The following is a 24,273-nucleotide window of genomic DNA, read 5'->3' as shown; positions in this document are numbered from 1 at the left end:
CAAATCATTCGCCAGCATACGTAATGAAGCCATTATCATACACTTATCTTACTACTTCATAAAAACATATTAAATTTAGGTCATCGTATTTTTTTCGAGTAACTTCTTCTCCGGGTCATTGCGTATAATTATAGACTTACATTTCATTCAATTACTGTTTGTCAAATTGAGAAATTCTACGAATTTTCTTTAATGAGCGAGAGTCAAATTGAAGTGTATGGTAAACAATTGGGTAACGGCTAACAACTCAATTCGTCACATCAAGTTGTCAGCTAAATATAAGTTGACGAGCTGAAGCGGCGACTTGAAAGCATTCTACAACAGCCATTGTAAGACAATGGAAAAAAGTGTTTTGTACTCAGCGGTCGTGCTTTATCTGAAATTCGGACCTCGTTGCCGCAATATCGTGACGGAGATCGAATATTGCTGTTAAGTGCGAATGATGTAACTTCTCTACATTTTTATGTCGTAACCATGGATTATTATAGAACGTTTCAATGTATTTTATATAAAATTACACATTTTTTTTTTTTAATTTGACTTTATTTTCACAATATTTTTTTAACATGACTATTATTTAAACCTTTTATAGGTATACTAGCTGCACCCGGCAAACGCTCTTCTGCCTTACTCTTATCATTTAGGGGTATGAAAAATAGATGTTGGCCGATTCTCATAGATACCGGATAAGCACAAAAAATTTCATCAAAATCGGTCAAGCCGTTTCGGAGGAGTATGGAAACGAAAACTGTGACAGAGAATGTTATATATTAGATTATAAGTTCCAACATACTCAACAAAACCAGACATTAATCATTTTGCGCTTACATACATTCCAAGGCACGCTCGCACTTACAAGATGTTAAAACACATTGCGCACGATTCAGTGTCCAAAACAGAGTCAATCAAAGGCAGCTTAATAAGCAGATCGTTAGCGAGTGCCTGCCACATGGGTGTCTGGACAGCACGTGGCAGCACGTCTTGCTGAATGCCAGCACTGTTTGCACCACATTTGATCCTCACATGCCCCTATTTATCTCCACACATGGCCTTTAGTCATGTATCCATACGCACACGTTTAGTACAATTTGACATTGTGTTTTGGTATTGGAAGAATACTGGGTATGTTAAAAGTTAAGGCCGTGCGGGGATTGGTATGAGATATGTTTGTATGAAACGTCAAAGGTGTGATAAGTGACAAATTGTAACATACTTGCAACACTCTCAGAGTTTTTAAACAATATTGGACCAATAGAATCTTAATGAACATATTTCATATCACTAGCTGTATCAAATACTATGGATTATATTACGAGCAATGAAACATAAGTCACTGTGCTCAGAATTCCATATAAGGTATAGCTTGGTTTGCGACACCACAATTAGAATATAATATCAGTATTCAAAGCTGTCCATTCAAATTGCAAACCACGAAGTGCTCATATGCAAACAGGACACGACTCCGCCGTCCGCCGGATGTCATCATAATGATATATAAAAATATATTTTACCGCCATAGCCTTCATACATGTAATTATTATTCAAATCATAGTATAACGACCTAGGTGACCATGCGTCTTTTTTTGTACATGTTTAAAAATATTTAATTGATTGAACGTTTTTTTTTAATTAAAGATGAATTTTCGAAATAATATTGCTACAGGGCTTAACTCTAGATACAGACAATAAATATGTACAGAATAAAATTACAATTTTACGCCAAATACTATATACCTACTATAGTCAAAACTGTAAAAAAAAATCAAAGTTTTGGAAATTGTGTGTTCCATTTTTTCTTTTCTTTTCAATCTATATATATATGAAAATATTTATGATTTTGTGAAGGCCGACGTAAATGACTTTAAAACAGACATTTTCATCTCCGTATTGGTGACACATGTCAGTTACCAATTCTGTCTTAGTCTGCCTTGTCTTGTCACCAGTCTGTAGTCCAGCATACCGTGAAATGTGCGAAGTAACCTAGTTCGAGACGTATTTTTGGGGATGTTTATTTTTACATTATGGTAAATAATTTGTTTCATTGAAAGCTTTAACCCCAGATATAAATCTTACTATAAAATCACAGGCATTATCATAAACACGATCAATTTCAAAGTGAGACAAATTTATTAATGCTAATATTTTTTATTCATAAGTATATATACTTCGGCCAATAAAATTGTATTTTTATAATTGTATTAAAACAAAATGTTTTGATAAATCTTACGTGTAACATTAAATGTAAATTGTAAGTAAATTGTTTTCGTTCTAAGGACAAGTGTGACCAATTATAAGAAAACCTTGATATGATATCGAGATGCGCATATTTCTACATAAACGATTTATGCCATTGACGTGCAACGCTTATAAAACAACTGCCATTTTACATTTAATTATTAGAAAACGTTTTACGATCCGTAATAAATTAAATGAAATTTCCAAAATATATAGAAACTTCTAGAGCTGAAATCTTTGAAAGAGCCGACATCTGCAAGGCAGATTCATTTCAGTCGTTTTCCCAAAATGCTGCCCACCAGATGTACGTGAGAACAGATCCTCTTATTTTTGAAAGAAGCTCATTATTTTTACATCGGCCAAATGCATCGGAGAAATTATTCAAAATTTTCGAAACATGTGAAAATTGTAAAACCATTAATGGATTTGTTTATATTTTTTCTTATTTACAAACAATAATACTTTCGTGAATGAACTTAATTATAGGTTACAATTATATAACAATGATATAATAACATTTAATACTACTAAATTTTCAATAAATACAAATTGTAGATGCATCCAAACTTGCTCTATTTACTATTATATTTAATAACTATCTACTATCCTAACCTCCATTTAATTCTATTAGATTCTTGTGATCTAGTGTATGTTGAATATCTTAACAAAGCTTACAAAGAAAAATCAGTATCATTTTTGTGAAAAAAAGTAGAATTTAAAGTTCCATTGTATATCGAAACGCATATATTTCAGCCGTATAATCGCACACGTGTGCCCGCCTTCACGCAGCTGTGTGCACGTGCTATGCGTATGTATTGATCCCAATATTACCTGATACCAGATATATCCCATCCAAAGATATTATAAAGCCATAATGTACTTGAGGTATCCCATTATATGTTAACAGTATTTCTTTCCAATTAATAAGGGGAATTCGAAAAGACATTTGGATTTAATTGATGAATTAAATCCAAATGTAATGCACCCTGCAACCATCAAACATTTCTATGAAACACACAATCGAATCATAATTGAAATTTTGAATGTTAGTAAAAAGTTTCATTTATTTTTATAATTAACATGTAAATACAACATAAACAACAAATAAATTGCCTAAAACGGTCTATAATATTTTCTAACACCAGCAATTGTCGCAACAGTGTCATATGTGTGTAACTATATAAATAACTAATAAAATTTAATATTGATATGTTTCGCGATAATCATGCGTAAAATAAAATGATATGCACTATAGCTTTTAGAGCGTATAGTCTATCGGCGCGAAATCTCTCATTTAGTAGATAGCGCTACCGGTACTCAACCATCTGTCAACATTGTAAGCTTTAATTGCCACAGAGTATACATATTTAACGCTTTGAATGAGGATAATTTGGAATCTGTCCATCTAAATCTAAGTGTACAAATTTATCTGTATAAACGAATGATAGAACGATTCAAAGAGATACCACCAACGAATTGTTTAAAAAGTCATAGTATATTTCAAAGATAAGAAATACCTCATCTGCGTCAACTTACGTATTTATACACAATGATGATATTATAGTAGGTATACAACCTTTATCATGTGAATTTTATTCTATTCCTTTAAATAACATAAAATGCAAAATTAATTAAATTATAAAACAAATAATCTCTCTTACACTCATACTGCAACAATGAATTCATGTACACACGAAAAACGCCTCTATAAATGACCTAAAAAGATATAAATTAAATGAAGAGATAGCTGTCCAATGATATTGACGTTCCAAGTATCAGATAGAATAAAACGGCCACACCTGCATGCACTTAATTAAGGTAAATGTATCTACTTATTATGTATTAGCAAGGTACAGCTGAAACTAATAAAAGTAATTTTTCTTTGTGATTTCTATGCGAAATAGCCAAAGATCCCTAAAATCGTGTAGAACCCTCAATAAAAAATTATGAAGCTTACATCGACGTTTAAAAACTTTACAATCATAAGTCATTATTTATAGGGAAATATAAATAGGCGATGTTTTAATGGTATATCTTTGTATACTTATAGTATATGTAATAGGCCGGGAGCGATTGTTAAATATCGTGCAAAAAGCACTTTATTTCTTTAAAAAATTACATAAAGCACAACTACTATGAATAAATTAAATAATTCTAAAGCCATTGAATCGTTTGCAAACCCATGCTCATTAACATTTAAATATTTCAACATTAAAATGGGAAATATCACAATAACTATCTATATCAATCGTTTATGATTACGCATGATGCACTACCTAAACATGAGGACATCGTCAGCACCTTCTAATCTCGTTTACTTCGTGTTTTGTATCACTATCAGCTCGATAGTCGCATGTGGCGTTGTCTTGATAACTCCGCAATGTGGAACACAGATTTGCGACAAATGTAAGCATTTCCTTACACGTGCAGTATGGGAACGTCGCTTGCATCCCACATGTCATAGATAACGTCTAGTTTTATGAAATGTTTTACAACCAGCGATTATGGCTTTCTAAAGAAAGGTGATCGCCAAATGTGGGCGCTTCCGCCAAAGCTTCTGATTATCGTAAAACAGCAATAAAGATGGTTTGTTGCCTGTAAATATTATGTAGCGCAAGTGTGTAACAATGTTAATGTGTTTTTGTGAATGGTTATTCAATTTTTTCTCGGGAAATACCAAAAGACAAACAGAAATATATATCAATATATATATGTATATATTGTGGTGTGATATTATCATGCAAATTCGTTAAAATTTGTTTTAAACAATTAATTGTTCTAATGTTATGGAGGTCATACTTGTTTGGACAATTTTAAATACAAGAACCTCTGTTATACTTAACCAGCTTTTTTATATATATTAAAACTCAGTCTGCCAAAAAGTAGATTTAAACCTAACATCAAGTCAAATAAAAAAGCATCTATGCATAAACACTCAATCATAGAACCCCGCATTTATGCATACAAAGTAAACGTAAGCTTTTCATAAAATAAGACGCAGATTAATAACTTTTCTGACGAGACACTTCATAATGACACGATCATCGCTCCCGTTCCTCTGCCTTTGGTCTCCCTAATCAAGTGACCTAACAAAAGTACAAGTGCTCATAAAAATCCGGTTCTTTCATACGCATTAAATTAAATTATGCGTGTAATAAAATTGTCTTGAGTTCGCGACAATGTTGCCCTTTCCATTGTAGGAACAAAACACATCATTTTTCATTGCATCAATCAGAAGTCGCTTGTGTAACGTTTTTGGGGTGATGTTTCTTCTTTATAGTGACAGGCTTATACGAAATTGTACGAACTATTGCGTTTTAACATAATACTTAAAATATGATTTTTAGCAGCTAAAAAAAAATAAGAAGGCAAGAAGGACTACAGAGATATAAAATGTTGTAAAATAAATTAAATTCATTCGAAACACGTCCATAACATGTATGTGTCATATTAAAAAATGTAGGCCATTAACTATTTTCTTTTAAATACATTGTTTCCTTTATCCGCATGTGAACGATTTAATACACCTAATATTATAAATTTAGTATTCGTAAACATGCGCAGAAGCAATAATTCCTAACATCAACTGGTTAATAGAGTGTGAACTAATGAATATTATTGACGGAGCTTGCAACGCAGCCAAACATTTCTCTTATTCAGGACCCTTATCACTGACTTACTTTAATGTCACGAAACTCCCTACATATAAATTAACAAAATAGGAGAAATGAATTTAACTTCTGAGTTAACGGGTTAGAGTTAAATTTGCACTGTACTCGGTTCGAGACGAAAGCCATCAAAATAATGTAGCTAACGAGGAGATCTGCGGGAAGATAGGTTCCTTTCTTGTCCGTTTCTTATGCAAATATTGACACAGTGTTGCTATCATTAATCAGCCGAAATGCCAGGGGTCTGAATGTACCCAGATGTAAAACGTTCACGTGCGTTCACACATTTGACCTACCTTCTGATATCAATCACTCTTATTTATGAATATAACATAAAACACATTATACCTTTGAACACTTGGGCACAGTAATATGAATCAGTCATTATTTTTCTAAAATAAAGGTATCTATGTGAAAATTACAGCTCACTAAACAAATATTAAATTAGGTCATCATGCACGAGTCAAAAAGTAAATAATTAATTAATGACTTTAATCTAAACTTTCCTGATCGTTCTTCTTCTTTTCAAGTCTTTCAATGAAATAAAATTTAAATTATCATACAAATAAAAGAAAAACACAAATTTGCAGTGCAGATGTACCGCGATAACATAACCTTTGTTATCGTTATTCGTGTTTTATATAAACCACATTTAAAATGTTGCCCAAAAACACTCAATCATTAACACTAGCTAGTAAGCAAGCTATTAAAAGCTACTATGCACAAGATGGGAAGGTATCGAGGTAGTAAGATGCTACGATAGGGCGGGCGGGACGGCACGTGCGACGCCCGATATAGCAGGGCAATCTCACGGCGCCTTGTGACCACTCACATGTGCTTCACATATGAAGGTACAGATTTAGACGGTTATATGTGGCATAAGTCATAACATAGCGATCTTTGCATTGTCATACATTGATATTAATACTATAGAAGGACGCATCAGTTGCACGACTCTTTCATGTGGACGAAAAAGTAACTTTGTAAATTTTACAGTATGGGAACAAATTTACGAAGGAAATTAATTCGTAGAGTTAAGAATATTAACAGCATTAAGATTGACCTTCCAACTTTAACATGATTCTCGTAGCTATTATGCACATATATATATCACATATAGGTATTTTATATAACATAATAGCTTGACTTGTTTGATAGTTAAAAGAATCTGTCTAAGTATATTTTTAGGAATATTAACACCTTAAATCGTCCATTGTGTGCGGTAAATATACCACAAACTATCGATCTCCATATTATACACTATTAAAAGTTCGCTATACTAAAACACATGTATCATAGATTAGTACTACTAACTATTATAGACACAACTGTTTGTTATAAAAAAGAATGTCACACAAGCATTAATACTGCTTTAGCAATCTATAAAACGCCTATCGACCATTTTCATAGTTTGGCAATAAAATGTGTTAGTTTATTAGGGAGTTTGCATACGACAGCTGTGAGCGGGCAACACAGCTGTACGTCGCGGTGTGAAAAGCCCTGCTCCCAGATTCACATACGTCACAGCTACTGGGGTATAGGGGAGGCCACACCTTGACTATCTTCAGCTGGTTTTTGCTAGAATTTTCTCGATTTTATGAAAAGCTGGTTTAACTTATAACAAGACAAAATTTGAGTGCTTAATGTCATGAAATCCGAAGGCAACTTGTACCTTTGCTCTAATGAATGCCCATTAAAATTGCTTCTTTTTGTAAATTTAAACCTCGCTTAAAATGTCGAGCTATATCTACGTCTATAAAAAATAACAATTATTTAGTCAACGCAAGAGAATACCATAAAGTAAAAGCATACCAGCATCCTAGTAAACAGTGCTATTGACCGCCCAACAATGCACCATTTCAAACCAACTATAGCAAAATAAACTTTACAAACTAAAAACAGATGCTTAACCAGAAGTCGGTAAAAAAGTACAAATAAACCAATAGCGCCGTCAACTTGATTACAATACAACCGTATCGCATCATCTGCAATTAGGGTCACGAATAATTGAAGCTAAAGGTTTAAGGGCGTTTCTCTCACAAAAAAACAACATTCATAAAACCCTCGTAAGTTTAAAGTGAATCAAGATATCGGCTGCTACACCTGGCTTTCACCCCGGCTGCGCCTATTTCATTATCGCTTTTAAAAGTACTCGAAAATTAATAATGGTTTCCACAGCTCATTGGCTTTCGAGTTGCAAATAGGTCCCTATGTGAATATTGCGATTTGTTACGCGATTTCCGTTTCTCGTTATGCAAAAAAAAAATTGATATCGATCGGCTTTTACAACAATTCGCTTTTAGAATTTTATTGTGCTTTAAAAGTCAAAGGGATTTTTAATATTTGCATAGTTTTTGGATAAGTTCACTTCATAACGAAGTCAAATATTATGTGGTGAAAAAAAAACTTCAATTATTCATAGCAAAACATTTATTTCTCAGTTTACATACTTTATATAACACACTCTATGAACACACTCCATACACATTACCAATAAATAAATAAAGAAAATATATAGAGATGATTTCAAGAATTATAAGACGAACAATTCGCTTCTTTCCGTTCATAGCTTTGCATACTAATTCAAACTATAAATATCGCTCTGTAGTGATTATATAAACATTTTCAAATTAGTAACAGTTAACAGAATATAATATCAATAGAACTTTGTATTTCCTTAGCAACTATAGGTATAAAAGAACCAAAGTGTACACTTTGTTATATAAAAGGAGAAAACCAAATTCAATAATAAAAAATATATAAATTTAACTCTCATTTTAAGAACAACAGAATATAGTTGTTACTGATGCTTTGTACATATTAATACTGTATACCCCCATTGCAATTTCTATGCGTATCGTAATCCAATGTACATTCATCAGCGAAAACGAATGAGCAAAACGAATCCGTCTAATGGTCCTATAGTTCCTTTATCAGAGCCGAGTTAAGTGCCTTAACAATAGGAACTGCTCCCACGCCATGTCACAACACCCCATACCGCTCTACCGCCAATATAAATAGACCCCTGGCATTCCTCGCTAATTTAATCGGTACTTACAAATGTCCCGTTGATCGTACTGTATCAGAGCTCTTGGTAAGCTGGTTTATGACGGGGTGATACTGTACCCTTCGGCAATAGTGAGTCAATCCGCTTTGATCCGAGCGTTCATTATTGTAACGATTGTGGGAAAATCAGCAAAGTTTTTATAATAAATCTGTGGGAGTTTCATTTTGACTGCGTAATGCAATCTCATTGTTCAAGCGCGTGACTATGTTTTGTCATGCCTTAGTTTGTACAAGTACTGAGCGTTTGTCACATCAACATAAAAACGATACAGGAAAATTAAATCAACGGTTGTACAATACATGTTATGTATATGAAACAACATTGAAACGTTTCTTAAATAGGCTTGCTCCGTGATCAAATTTGCTATTTGTACTAAATATGTGATGATAATGAGATAATTTTCTATATAAATTATATAATTTTACATTAAAGCGCGGGATTTTCAACCTTCCAGTAAAATAGATAAAAAATTGATAGGTAACGTTACTATGTTAGGTACTAATGCTTAATGGCTATATGACCCCACCCTCACAAAAGGAATATTAACGCTGTCACGTGACCCGCACGTGCGACCCCCCTCCCCCGCGAATTCATTACTTCGATTGCTGTTTCATTTGATCAATGCACGCGTACAAGGACGGACGTCTGCATTATTAAATGCCTTTTATGCTTATTGCAAATTAAATCCCCCTGCACATAGAAACCAAGTTATTAATGTTTGTACTCCATAAATTGCCACAATAGTTGATCAAAAGTATTAAAAAAATACTTTCTGAATTATACTATAGAATTAAATTGACATTTACAGTGTTTGTCCAATTTTATTTTAAATACATCATTAGTAAGATGATGTTTCACTGAAAACCTTATTACATTGATCAGTGTCCCAAATAGGATCATTAACAAGTGATTAATTATCTAAAATCTACTCATTCACTAAGTTGATTTAAAAATCAACTTCAATACTACATTTTAACGTTTTAGATGACTCTAATAAAAAATACGTAGGTCATATTTATTAGAAAAAACTTGAAAAAATCTATATTTTTTTGAAAAAATACGATGCAATTGATGGCCTCGATATGTATATATATCAAACAAATGTATTGTCTAAGACTTGTAACGAATGAAAAACTTCAAATGAATCATTATAATAATTTCCATTGAAATCTTTCGATGTATCGGGACGCGTGCGCAGACAATCGGCTGACCTGTAATTATCCCGGCGACCTGTGACCCGGAGGATCCCACGCCGCCTGCATTCACACGAGAACTCAACCATTCCCATCGGAATCAGAGTTATTTACCTTCGACTGGAATTTCGTAATAAATTATTAGGGCGGATCAAATTAAATTGGTTCGATGATACATACGACAAGCAATCATAAGAAAATAAAACAATAAGCAAACATTTAAAGTGTACACCCAAAATGTATTTTAGACTTTTGTTTGAGTTCTTGAAATACCAAGTTAACTACAAATTGGAAATTATCTCTTCAATTTGGAGAAAGCTTGAAAGTTAAAATATATACGTGCTTTGATTAGCGTACAATCATAACTACATACATTCAAGGTGACAAGGTATAAACTTCTAGTAAATGTATAATTTCAAATGTATGTACTATATGCCTACCTCTGCTGATATGCGACGTGTGTCAGTATATACAATACATAGATCAATAATGCGATAGTGGTGGTGCACGCGTTTCGATCTACAAAGTCCGCCACGCGTCGCCACGTGTCAGGAAAGCGCGTAATGAGCCCGCACCTGCAGGTCACGAATTAAGGGATTTCTCGCGCCCTCCCGTGGGACCGGAGGGATAGATGTTTACCTATTTGCTCTGTAAATATACGCAGTAATAACGGAGAACCAATATTGGCGAGTCATATACTTTGTGTGCTATGGACTATTCTACGACCAGATATATTAAACACAAATACTTCGTTTAGTATCAATTCTTCGTTTATTTTATTACATAATATAAATAAATTGAGCAAGTAATAAGGCATTATATATATGAAATTATTCGTCTATTTATATCTCACAATTATATATCTATTCTGCAGTGGTACATTTATAATTTAAATAGGAAAAATGGAAAACAGGGCAATAATTTCAAATAAATTTATTGAACAATGATTTATAAGAACTGATATAAGTCATGCAATTATACCAATTAAGCCGCGAAACTTGAGCACGCACGATTGTATTGCATAGTGGTTTTCGAAATGAATGGAACAATATCGGCGATCAGTCAGGGTGTATCACGCGATGGGAGAGGCACGCGCGCGGCACTCCCACGGCAAGGGGTGATCGTAAGCACTCCGCCCCGTCTAATGCTGCCTTCATTAAAGTATGCTATTAGTCAAATTACTCGATACGTGATTTAGAATTACTGTATTGGAGAAAAATAATGGTACCTTTATAATAGCGATTGTATATTGTAAGCATGCCGTCTTCTTTTAGAATAATACCATTAATCGCTTGATTTTAAATTTGAAATATGGAAATAAGAACTTAGAGTTAGAGAGTTGAGAGCTATCTAAACCACAACTACTTCATAAAATAAATTTTATAGAAATCCAGCCAGCTCTACACGAGTTATAATTCTGCTAAAGCCGTTATGCTCCATAGCAATTTATTATGAATGGCAATACCTTTATATGAAACCTACTTAGTATTTCATGTGTATGAACTGATGCTCGAATGGTCAGGTTTATCCATTTATACTTTTGCTTGTTTAATTTATATTGGATTATAATACAATTTCCCACGTCCATTTTTCAAATAATTTAATAATTGAATTTCAATATTTGCAATTCCAATATTTCATTATATTTGTGAAATAATGCCACAAGGCCATTGGGCGCACAGAATAATACCGACTCACAGCGAAATTTCACACTTCATAACTCGAGGGCATCATCATAAACAATTTACACCTGCGAGAACAAAATTGTCCATGACGGGATGGTTCTGGCGAGTTTCGACCCAATGAAGTCATAAAAACACCTTACGATGTCCTTCCCAAGCTCTCACTGTTTATACAAGAGTATTTTTTTATATCGGCATTGTCTTCGATTTTGACAAAGGACAAATACCTGTCTATTTAAAACAATATCACGGAACAAATTGCACTGCAAGGTGCTTTAGATGCAAGATTAAGAATAGACAAAAGGATAAATACGTGAGGAGACAATGTACGTTTTCTTTTAACATTTGTGTTAACAAATATAATTTTTAAGGTAGCCACGGAACACGTTCATATTCCGAAATGGACACTTAAATAAATTATCTTACCTGACCGCTGAGATTTCGACGCCCGAAAAAAAAAACTGTTTATGTCCAAGTTCCGGATTTTAAGCAGACAATAAATATATGTCGGCTTCGTCGAGTATATAATTTATTAAAGATTATCGACTCAGACGTTAATTTTAACTATGTGCCATAATTTTCATAATCGACATGAGCAATATATTCAATATACATTTTTTTCCTGTAACGTGGGCAATCCTACTAATATTATGAATGCGAAAGTTTGTAAGGATGTGTGTGTGATTGCAATGAAATTTGGTACGTAGACAGCTGGACCACTGGAATAACATATAGGCAACTTTTTATCCCGATATTACTTTACTTTCTTTTTATACGGACTTACGCGGGTGAAATCGCGGGGCGCAGCTAATATTTTATATAATAAGGATACCATAAAAAATATAAGTACTAGTTTCAGCCCTCGGCATCAGTCGCAAATCAACATTAATTGAACACAATCTCCCCTCTATAAGTTATACAATTTATATTTAGGTTGTGTGAAATAACAAAAACAAAGTTATAATCTAATGTGTACAAAACAAAGTCCGTTCGGCCTAATAAAGCAATTCACTACCTGGGTTCTTTACTCCCACCTCCAAGGTGACTTTTTGCTGATAACTTTTTATTCGTTTTGTTAGCACGACTGGAACCTCTTTGTGTGGTCGAAATGATGCGAGGTTTTTACAATTACTATAATATACTCGATTATAAAACATTATGTAATATCGCTGGCTAGATTTAATGCGTACGTTTAAGCTATTGTTTATAATATAATTTGCATATCAATATCGAATGTTTTTTTAATCTTGAAGTAACTGCGATTACGTACTTGAATATACAAGAAGTTTACATTTGGGTTCAAATAATACTACATAATCAAGGTAAATGACACCAGTATAAATTTTCCAACTAGTTCCTAACAAAAAGCCTTCTATCCTACCTCAGTACTACTCTCTAACACTAACACTAACGATAATTTATTAATCGGAACTCCCAATTGCTGATATTCACAGCCATTTACGAATCATATTAGTTACACACTGCGTTAACTGTCGTGAACCCATTATTTTACACAAATGGTTTAGTTCGGGTGTAACAAAGCGCAGCCTCCGTAACCTGTGCGACAAGTGGATGCCATCACGTATCGCCATTGTTCCCCCACCCCCCACTGGGCACCTGATTGTTCGGACACGTAGCTATGCCCGTGTGAAATAAATAGCCGACATTAGAGAACCTTTATTGGACTTTGTGGCTGAAAAACATACGCCCTGTCGAATGTACGTAATGAAGATTGAATATTGCACGTGATCGCATCCCGCTCGAGAGCGGTATTTCATAGAGAAGGTAATCAATACACTACAGTGGAGTCACAAACCAGAGTAAGCCTGTAGAATGCACTCAACTATACGTAATTTTATTATTGGAATAATTCAATATATTTTGCGTAAGAAGTTCATAATTTTCATTTTTCTGTGAGTAAAAATTTATACATTATATTAGTACAGATAACGTAAGAATAAAATGAAATATTCAAATTACCAACACATTACCATATATCCGCATAAATATTTGTTTATTTAATGTATATACCTACAAAGTTGTATCATTATTTTGTATATAATAGATACGTTTAATTTACAAAACTTGCACTTGTACATCTTTTTTTTTTCGAAATTTGTTCGTCGTTTGTAATTGATAAGTATTATAAATTACAGATAGAGCTCTACAAGTCTATAGTTCAATAACAAATCTTTTTTTTATGATTATACCATTAATTTTATAAATCATTTGCAAGATAGTCTATTACTATCCCACCCAAGTCATTAGTATATTATGAAGTTTCTTAAAACATACCTTAATGTTCATCACAAAACAAACAGAGCAGGACAAAGTGCGTGTCACGAGCGCAACGGCCTAGCCAGGGCCGTGAGCCGCCCAACGCAAGGCAGACGCCACCGCTGCGCCGCCATGGGAAAATCAGGCTTCGCCGGCCCCTCCGCGCGCCATTGGTCCGCCCCAACCCGCCCCGCTCCCCACCAGCACCCATAAATACGATCTCGCACCGCGCATCACTTCATTCCTCGCTCGCATTTTGCTTGACGTACGCGTCACGTGTGTGTAAACAAGTGTTCGTGTTTAGTGATTATCACGATGAAAGCCATAACGGCAGTGTGCGCAACCGGAGCGTCCGTCCCGGCTATCGCCGGCGGTCGGGTACAGAGGCACAGGGATGGAGAGAACGCTGAAATTCAGATGTATCTCTCGAAACTTCAGGATCTTGTACCCTTCATGCCAAAAAACAGGCGGATTTCGAAGCTGGAAGTAATTCAACATGTCATCGACTATATTTGTGACTTGCAATCTGCTCTGGAAAACCACCCCGCGGTGGGTCAATTTGAGGCGGAGGCAGCGTTAGCGCCTGCGTGCTCATCTCCCCCGAGGCCTCGCCGCCGTCCGCTCGGACCCAGACCTGCCCCAAATACCATTCTTCCCGCTGAAAAATCCCCTGTATCATCATCAACACATCACATTAGTCATACGGTAAGCTTTAGTTTCTTCAAGTTATTATTTAGTTTGCATTATTTAGTATTCATTCGTAAATATTTGAAAAAAGATACATTCTTGTTCTAAAGTATTTTTAAATTGCCATTTTAAATATCGAACAAGCTCACCGCTCGAATAGAGATTGCATAAAAAGTTAATGAAATCGGCCATGTCTGTGTTTTTGCTGCGCGCACCTGCGTGTTTCGCAAGCGCGGGAAGGTAAATGTAAAAGCGGAGATGCTGACAGTTTCACAACAAGTGACGTATGGCTTATCTATATTGTAGGCAAAACGACTTTCATAATATAAATCTGTTTAAAATTAATAATTATTCCATCTGTGCATTCTACACAATATAGAGCAATTGTCTTATGTAAAGGTTTCAGAAAACTGAAAGTTTTCAGATAATCAATTCATCGTTCCCAAATTAATTATGTATGTCGTTGCGCAATAATTTCATTTAACTCTTGAACGCACATAATATAACTGCAAGATAGGTAAACAAGAAGTCAATGTAGACCGCTATCCGCGTGCGTGACTGTTTTGAATTTCAGCCTTGAAGCGAGCCACCTGCGCCGGCGCCGCGTAAACGACCGTGTACTGACACGATCTGAATATTCAACATATTATATTTATTCTACTTCGTTTGGTATTCCCAGCAACACCTGCGTGATTGCCATTTCGCTAGTTCTGTAACAATACTGAAACATCAGATTATATATGGCATGGATTGTACATTACATGTATTATATTCCGTCCAGTCCTAACGTGAGTCAACTGTTAGCGCGATAAACGTTCTTTTAATATCTGAAGTGCAGCGCAGCGAGATTGCTATGTCGGTGTCTGAGCAGGTGCATCTCGAAGGATTTATATGTACCGCCGTACAAGCCCCCGGCAATGCGTGCTCGTTAATACTTGGTCGCGCCACGTAAATTTTAATCACTGCCAGTTGTTGGTAATGTTCAAAACAAACGTGATTTAGGAGACACAAGCTGCTGTGCACACAACGCGAAGAGAGTAGGTACATTGCGATCATACATCTTCGTAAAACTGAAATTTACAGCCCACCGCATTTTGATTAAAATCTTGAATACCTATATATTCGACTCTTAATATATAATCGGTTTTTAATTTGTATTAAAATATAACAGCATTACGCCTTTGGTACATAGTAGTTTTATTGTATTGTATTGTAATTATTACCAATACGGAATCGCCTATAGCCATATTGTGTTAAAGACGCCGCATAAAAATCAACATTGGTTTGTAGTTATTAAAAACTTGTTAGGCAAAGGCAACAACTTAATGCCGTAGGCGCCGGCAACAGCGCACTATATCAACGAACCCGATTTATTTACTAATACAAGGAACTGTCGGAATGTCGACTGATCTAACCACATTCTTGAATATAAAATCAAACTTACAAGGACACTGGGCACTATTCGAGCTCTATATTACTGTCTGCAACGAACGGATTAATGGAAAAAAACTTAAAAAAAAACAAGACTTGAATCGTGTCGGAATTTAAAACACCGTCGTGCTCGTGAGGCGGCATTTCACGGCGATATCTCGCAAGGCATCGCCGTGCCAGAAACCTCGGTCACGATCATACACCACGGGGTACTATCGCGAAACGAGACAGTAAATTGTTTCCCGCAGCTGCCTCACAACCGTGAGACTTTAGAAACGAGTTAATCGCTGCTTCAATTTTTACGTACCTCCTATAAAGAGAGACAGTTCGAATATGGATTTCTCAATTTACCCTTTCACGACTATAAATGCCAATACAAACGTGATCAACAAAATTGACTTTTCGCTCCGACCATAATAAGCGGTTAAGTACCAATAATAATGAAAGCTAGGCGTGTAATCCTGCACATCTCACCCTTTATTACGACACAATGGGCGCCACCCTACTTGATAATCATAACCCACAATTTAAGGACATGATAATATCTTTGTATACAAATTAAGAAGTGCTACATTTTACTGTTTTTTACATTTTTACATAGGTTTAAAAAAAAATTGTTCTTTTATTCTCATTAATTGTCTTTGAAACGGAACTTCGTATACTAATATCGCAATGTGTAAGTGAAGGAGGCACTAACCTCCTACGCAACGCGTCTCAGTCAGCAATCAAGACAAGCGACACTAACGCCAGGTGTTCGCGCCCACGTTCGCCGCTTACTCGCTCCTCTGAATAATATCTTTGTCTCCTAACCTCACGCATAAATCGCGCACGTGAAAGTTTTACGATCACCTTTATGTTTCTCCGAACTAATAAACTTAAGAAGTTACCGGAGACAATGCAAGACCGCGAATGTTGGGTTTGCACGTGCATCAATTTCTCCGATCGCACGGATTTCATCGACCACGATCGATCGAGGCCATTGTGCGGGTAACGGTCTTCACAGCTGCGTGTAACTACACGTGACGATGCCGGTGGCGGATAGCTAAATAAATGCAACGTACCTATTCATTACCCGACAATGCTGCTCTTATAAAAGGATTTCACGTGTTCGCTTGCGAAGTCCCGATCCGTTTGGGACATGTGTGCTCTCCCTTTGGTATGTCCGTAAATAGGGTTTGGCCACGTGCGGCCGTTCAGCTGTGTCGCGGATGTGCAGGGACGGGAAACGGTAATCAAACACTTACTGATACTCCGATACGTAACCAGCTACTGCTGGATAGCAATACCGACGGAGTATTAACTCGATTGTTATTAACATGTGTCCATGGGACATGCCATGTGTCAATTGAAGTAAATTGGGGTAGGAAAATAATAGGCTTATTGACCGGACACTAATGAATTAAAACAGTGTCGAAACACAGCACATATGTGCTGACAGATGGCCGGACGCAGGCGGGATGCGCATGTGCCACCCGATACATTGCTAGTCGCTATACACAATCAGTAATAACTTTAATAACCCGTATACCTACAACATCCTCATTACTTTTCCGTGTACTCATTTTCATTTGATTCTTATTTTGTTTTCTTCTTGTTACAGACTCCAGACAAACAAGAGCAACTGGACAGGCCGATGTGTTAAGATTAAGATTTAGGTTAAGGAAAATAATTTATAAAGAAGAGAATATTATACGTGAAAGTGCACGATATGCGCTTCAGAGGTGTGCTTGGGGATCAGGAGACCCTCAGGCGGAGCGCCTCTAGCATCAGTTCCAGTGAAAATCATCTCGCGATGACATCCTAAGTTCGATCTCGTTATGATCAATAATCTATATAACTTAATTTCGTGGCATTACGCAGAAGACTAGAAGACTTAGCATTGCAATGCAATCAATCGCCGTGGCGCCTCGCTGCGCCGATGCGATTTGTTTTGTTATAATGTTTTATGTAAAAAGCTTTACTAGTTATTAACCTAGGCGGGTGTTCGTGAACACATTTGTAAATAATGTTATGTTGAGTTGTTTACGACATGTATATTGTAAGTCACTTTCATATTCGGTATTAATGTTCAGATGCAGCACGATAAATTCGTACAAAGTCTATAGTGTAAAATTTTCTGCATGCTTATTTCGTACTTTTAAGTTTAAAACGATGCTTCCATTTATATCAAAGATGTAAATCGATTTTAAGTTGATTTACCTATATTATTTTATTTTAAGTTAAAAATTCTTGAGTGTGATTATGCATGGCGATTTTGTTGCTAAATAGTTTATGGGTTTATTATTGGTTATTGTACAAAACGCAAAAAAATCTATTATTAATTTATAAATATGCGTGTTGTACAGACTAATATGTAAATAGTGTATGTAAAAAAATATATGAAAAATTAGCAAAAATTATAAAATTGGAGACCTTTTATGATTTTATTTGAATATAAGGTGAAAATGCTTTAATTATCTTAAATAATTTACTTATGGTGTATTATGATTTACATAGACTGTTATAGTTTTAGTTATTATGGGTATGTTTGCTATCGGTCAAACAATATTGTTAAAGAATATCAATTATGTATGTGATACTCTTCTGTATGGCTGACATGCGCTAACGAGATACACTTATATGAAACATTCTTGCTGTAGTTTCTTCTACGTAAATTAAAACCTATAAAATATATATCAAAAGGTATATTAAGTGGATCATTTAGCGACTGTCAGCACACATTCGGAGCCAGTATGTACTGTTTGGCTTATATATCTGCGTCACAAACATATTATGTACCGTTTTCAACTGTTTTGTCAATTTCCATGTTTCTTTTATATCTCGCACTGATTTTTGTGTAATTACCTGCAAACAAAAGATGAGAAAATAAAAAATAATACAATATATGCAGTGGTTTTCTTTAGTCTATCTTTAACACTAACAGTCGGCCCCGGCTTCGCCCGTGGTACATATATTGCCTATAGCCATCCTCAATAAATGGGCTATCTAAAACTGAAATAATTTTTCAAATCGGACTAGTAGTTCCTGAGGTTAGTACATTCAAACAAAAAAAAAAACTCATCAACTTTATAATATTAGTATAGATGATGGTGTCCATGATAAACAAACCTCAATCTGTAATATGATATGTATACATGCTAATTATTGACCAATAACAATATTGTATTAGAAACATTAAGAACCTTGCCTTAAATGAAATAAAAATAGAAAATATAATAAAAATTTCCCTGAGAATACTGAGGCATATTGGGCTATATCTTTAAAAAAATAATTATAAGCTGAGCTACTGTAACCTTTAATTACCAAGAACACACAAGCTTGCTCAAATTTATACCTTACTAACGGTCCGCCCCGGCTTCGCCCGTGGTACATATATAGCCTTCCTCAATAAATGGGCTATCTAACACTGAAATATAATTTTTCAAATCGGACCAGTAATTCCTGAGATAAGTGCGTTCAAACAAACAAACAAACTCTTCAGCTTTATAGTATTAGTATAGAAGTGTAGATATAGCTGTAACTATAGCTTATTCTACCTAAATTTTAAATTAAGTCTATTACACTTAATTAATATGTTTTTGACAAAGCCTCAATTATTTAAAGTAAATTTATGTTAATTAAATATCCTATCCTATTAATATTATAAATGCGAAAGTTTGTAAGGATGTGTGTGTTTGTTGCTCTTTCACGCAAAAACTACAGAACCGATTGCTATGAAATTTGGTACGTAGATAGCTGGACAACTGGAATAAGATATAGGCAACTGTTTATCCCAATATTCCTAGTGTTACATAATATAAGTTTATATCACACAATACATATAATTACATTTTTATCTTATTAATAAAGGGAAAGGCAAAACTTGCAATTTTACAGTCGTAGCAATAAATTAAAATTAAGGCATTAATCAAAGTGCTTCGTTAAGGTAGTTTAAAATACAGTTTGTCGATTGAGCAATATTAAAAAAAAAAATGTAAAGTGGACACAACAAACGGATGCAAAGATCACGCGATTGCATCACGGCCAATTATCGCGACTACAATATTTGGTCAGCTGCGTGTGTAACATTCAACTATTATTGCTCTCACGCGAAATTCGTATTAACCTCTAATGCAATAACGTTTTAAATCGCTTGAACAATTATTACTCGGCATGACAAGGAAAAATAAACCGTATCTACGAGGCCTTGCTTCTCAAATTCAGTTAAATACAAATCAACAAAATTATAAGCGTTTGCTAAACATTAGCTCAATGTCGTCAACGTCAAACAATACGGTTAATTGCTATTGTAAGGTAAACGAATATAAAGGTAATTTTCACAAAAAAGAGATTGCCCGACCCTGCCAGGATTCGAACCTGGAATCTTCTGATCCGTAGTCAGACGCGTTATCCGTTGCGCCACAGGGCCGATACTGTTCGTGTTCGAAAATAGCCTATATAATCAAAAAATGTATAGTTAAATAAAAATTTGAATGTTTATTTAATTTTCTTGGAAATTTATTATTATTAATTAAATGAAGGAGGAATGCATGTAAGCAAATTGTGTAATGTTTACACAATATCGACGTTTTCTTTCATGCTAAGTGCTAATTAAAATTTAAAGCATATTTTATTTATCAAACCAAGTTTTATTATAAAGCTGATGAGTTTGTTCGCTTGTTTAGTTGAACGTCTGATCTCAGGATCTGGGTCAATTTTTTTTTTTCTGTTACTACCGTTACTCTGTACTGTAATCGCCTAGTCTATTTTTGAGGGAAAGCCCAAAGGCCTATTTATAATTAATCATTCGTCAGTGCATTGTGTTGCAAAAATTAGAAAAGTATTGCTTTTTATAGCAAAAGTTGCGTGGGTCAACTTTTCCGTTATAAATATAAATGTTTATATGCTTTTTTGTTTGACTGCGTTTATCTCTGTAACTTATGAACCGATTTGGATAACTCTTTTACCGATGGCTATGTACATCACCTACCATATGTACAACGGGCGAAGTTGCAATTTCCTACCTACCCTGCACAAATATTTACTCACCATTAACACACCATACAACCAAAACACGCAGTCCAACTCAGAAGGTTACCAGGAAAAACAATCGATCAATCGTCGCCAGCGCTGTGCTGTAACCGGATCGAATCTCGCGTTGCGTTATCGCCGTTGATAAGGTAATACGATTACACAGGTGTGCCTGCACCGACCTTTAGCTAGCGCATGTCTTAACTACGTGTGTATTCTACAGATACGATTGATAAAATTAAAGAAATCTGACTTGTAATGTAATAAATAAAACAGTTAATCAAAACAATTAACCATATAAGCAAATAAACAATTTAATGGCCCTGTCCTGTTCCTCCTTTAATATAACAGCAATACTTCGTATTTGTCCAAAATGTAAAAAAATTACATTGTGAATTATCTAAACATAGAGCGCTATATTGCTAGTGTGTTGTTATTTTTTATCTCATGACGACCACCTTCCGCCGGCAACGCGGATAACCAGAACAAGATAGGCAGACTAAATAATAAAAAAAATAAATTCAAAAACAATATATATATATATAATAATATAAAACGACTATAAAGTCAATTGACAAAAACACAATTGCACACCGCCACTTCAATTGGAGTAAATAGTTGTTTATTATCGATTTAACAACATATCCCAGCTGTAAGGATATGAATGATTAACATATTTCAGACAATACGAAACACTACGTAAGAACACAGGTGTTAGGTCGTGTTATATCATTGTATTATAAGTACGGCCATATGGTCGTATGGTCATAGTTGTATGTAAGTCATGCTCGATGTGTGGAACTGTTGAGTCAATCTGGGTGAAACCGCACTCCTGTAGAATGTCAATCAAATGTATATGATACACTTTTTACATATGTTTGTACTTATAAAAGTAACTATAGGATTTTTTAGTTTGATGAGATATTCTGATTAGTGGGAACAAAAGAAGCAATAAGGCGAAATTTACTTTACAGTTTGAGTATATATTTATACGCACACTGCTATGCAAATAGCTGATAGATATTATCTTTGTCCCATTAAAAAGTTTAAATAACTTTTAAGATTTATTGTTTTTTGGATGTTTGCTCCTTTAAAAAATTATATTTTAAATTCCTAAAGTTTTTCTTCCCCTGACAATAACAAATGCCTGAACAAAATAAGAATTTGCCATATCTATTCACGTATATTCCGTAACCAACGGGAATAAGGTTTCATTTTTATTTATGAAGATATGTGATATATTTACATAATATTTAATTTGTTATCACATTTGCGGATGTTGCGCCTAGGTGCGGCCGCACTTCAGCTTTTGGTCAAAACATATCGGACAAGTTTTTTCACTGATAACGCCATTTATGAGAAATAACTGTCACTTCATTTAAATTTTTTAGTGTAAGTTTATAATTATTGAATGAAAATGTTACATCACATTTTTATTTTATTCTGTATATATTGTATATATATAATTATTTTAATTATTGTAATGAAAGTATCAAAAGCTATCAATATATTATGTACTATACAGTGTACACACAGTAGCTATTGTAACGTATTTATTGATTTGTTTCATAAAGTAGCTTAGGATAGAAAATGTACCTTTTTTCTATACTTGCATCGACACCCATGGCCCCCGGAGTAAGAGCCGTGGGCTACGTTCGATTCCTACCGACCAAAACCCTCTCTCGGATAGGATATGTACATACTATTTAGGTACCAGAACTTTAGTTCAGACCAATATATCTTAAACAGTTATTTGAATAATTATCCGTTCTCATAATACTTCCATCCAAAAATTTATAAAAATTCGGCTCTACGGAGCTCAGTATCGCAATACGCGGAACATAATCCTATTTATTTTCGAGTCAGTTATCAAGTTGTATATAATAAATTGATAATAATTTCTAAGATATAGCGGTACTCGAACAGGTGGTGAGGCAGGTGTTTGCACTTGTGTGGTGTATGCGCACCGAGACTGATAAGAATATTGATAAGAGCCTTTGTAATCCTTAAAGACCCCGCACATCATGTTTGTGAGACACTTGCTCTATTTACAGCTATGTAGGTTTAATGTGATTTTTATTCTAGAATTGTATAAACGTTAAAAACTTCACGTTATTCTAAATTCACTCATCACATTTGTTTTGTACGAGGATGTTTAGTCAAAATTTATTTGTGTTAGAATAACATCCACACTCTAGAATATATCAATTTAACTCAAATAATCTATTGATATTTATTACATTGATATGATTAAAAAACCTGTAATATAACCTTCATTGCCTTCAGTGTAATAAGGGCGACAAAAATTAATTATTAAAAAATTTCGTTTATATAACACTAGCAACATTATTCTTCATGTAGCATTATACGTAGAATTTATTTACAGCATATAAAATCAGTTTAAAATTGGACTATACTACATAATATCTGTGTCGTCATAGACTACACGGAATTATAAATCATTAACTTGTTTTTCTCTACCTTTATCTTATCTATAAATAACATTAATTTAAGTGCGTCTGTACTTATTGCAATATACGAGTTACAAACCTCATCCTGTTGACTTGTATTAGCAATAGAATTAGAAAAGCTATCAATTTCAACCAAGCAGTATTAGTCATAAAAAGGCAACTGGATGTGTTATAATATAATCGTGTATGCTACCAAAAGGATGCTAGAAGCAAAGAATTTTAAAGACCTTCCCTACAATAAACGTAAATCTAAGATATGTCCATGTTCAGATTAACTTAATGTTTAATGAATGGCCTGTCGACGGTTTTAAATACACTTTAGTTAAAGCTAGTTACTAGTTAGTATTCTGTGGTTAAAGGGTCCTTTAAGTTATGACGTTTGAATATTGATTATGCAAAAATGATTAGTTCTTTATCTTAAATGTTACTATAGATTGATTATGTATCAAATTATTACCATTATGAAGCAAGTATTTGAGTGTCTCAGAAAGTGACAAACGCATTAATAATTTAAATAAATGAATTCATAAATAATTAAATAAATAAAAAAAA

At 34.4% G+C, this 24,273-nt stretch overlaps 1 protein-coding gene and 1 non-coding gene across 2 annotated transcripts; one reads left to right on the top strand and one right to left on the bottom strand.

The window, feature by feature from the left end:
• The first annotated feature begins 14,343 nt into the window (after positions 1–14,343).
• Positions 14,344–19,095, top strand: LOC119828352 (protein extra-macrochaetae). The gene is made up of 2 exons (XM_038350479.1): positions 14,344–14,827; positions 17,841–19,095. Exons 1-2 carry the CDS (start codon positions 14,438–14,440, stop codon positions 17,880–17,882), a joined length of 432 nt encoding a protein of 143 aa, XP_038206407.1. The 5' UTR covers positions 14,344–14,437; the 3' UTR covers positions 17,883–19,095.
• Positions 19,096–20,575: 1,480 nt separating this feature from the next.
• On the bottom strand, positions 20,576–20,648 carry Trnar-acg. Its single transcript has one exon. It is a non-coding gene; the product is annotated as a tRNA-Arg (tRNA).
• Between the last annotated feature and the right edge of the window lie 3,625 nt (positions 20,649–24,273).

This window comes from Zerene cesonia, chromosome 7 (assembly GCF_012273895.1).
Source record: "Zerene cesonia ecotype Mississippi chromosome 7, Zerene_cesonia_1.1, whole genome shotgun sequence".
Classification (NCBI taxonomy): Eukaryota; Metazoa; Arthropoda; class Insecta; order Lepidoptera; family Pieridae; genus Zerene; species Zerene cesonia.
The sequence above is the reverse complement of the archived record's forward strand: the minus strand, read 5'-3'. Positions and strand labels throughout refer to the sequence as shown.

What these genes read in the sequence shown, in the direction of transcription:
- LOC119828352 (XM_038350479.1), top strand. Translation starts at nt 14,438, where the DNA reads ATGAAAGCCATAACGGCAGTGTGCGCAACCGGAGCGTCCGTCCCGGCT. An exon ending in CACATCACATTAGTCATACG is followed by an intron (nt 14,828 to 17,840) that starts GTAAGCTTTAGT and finishes TTCTTGTTACAG; the next exon opens with ACTCCAGACAAACAAGAGCA.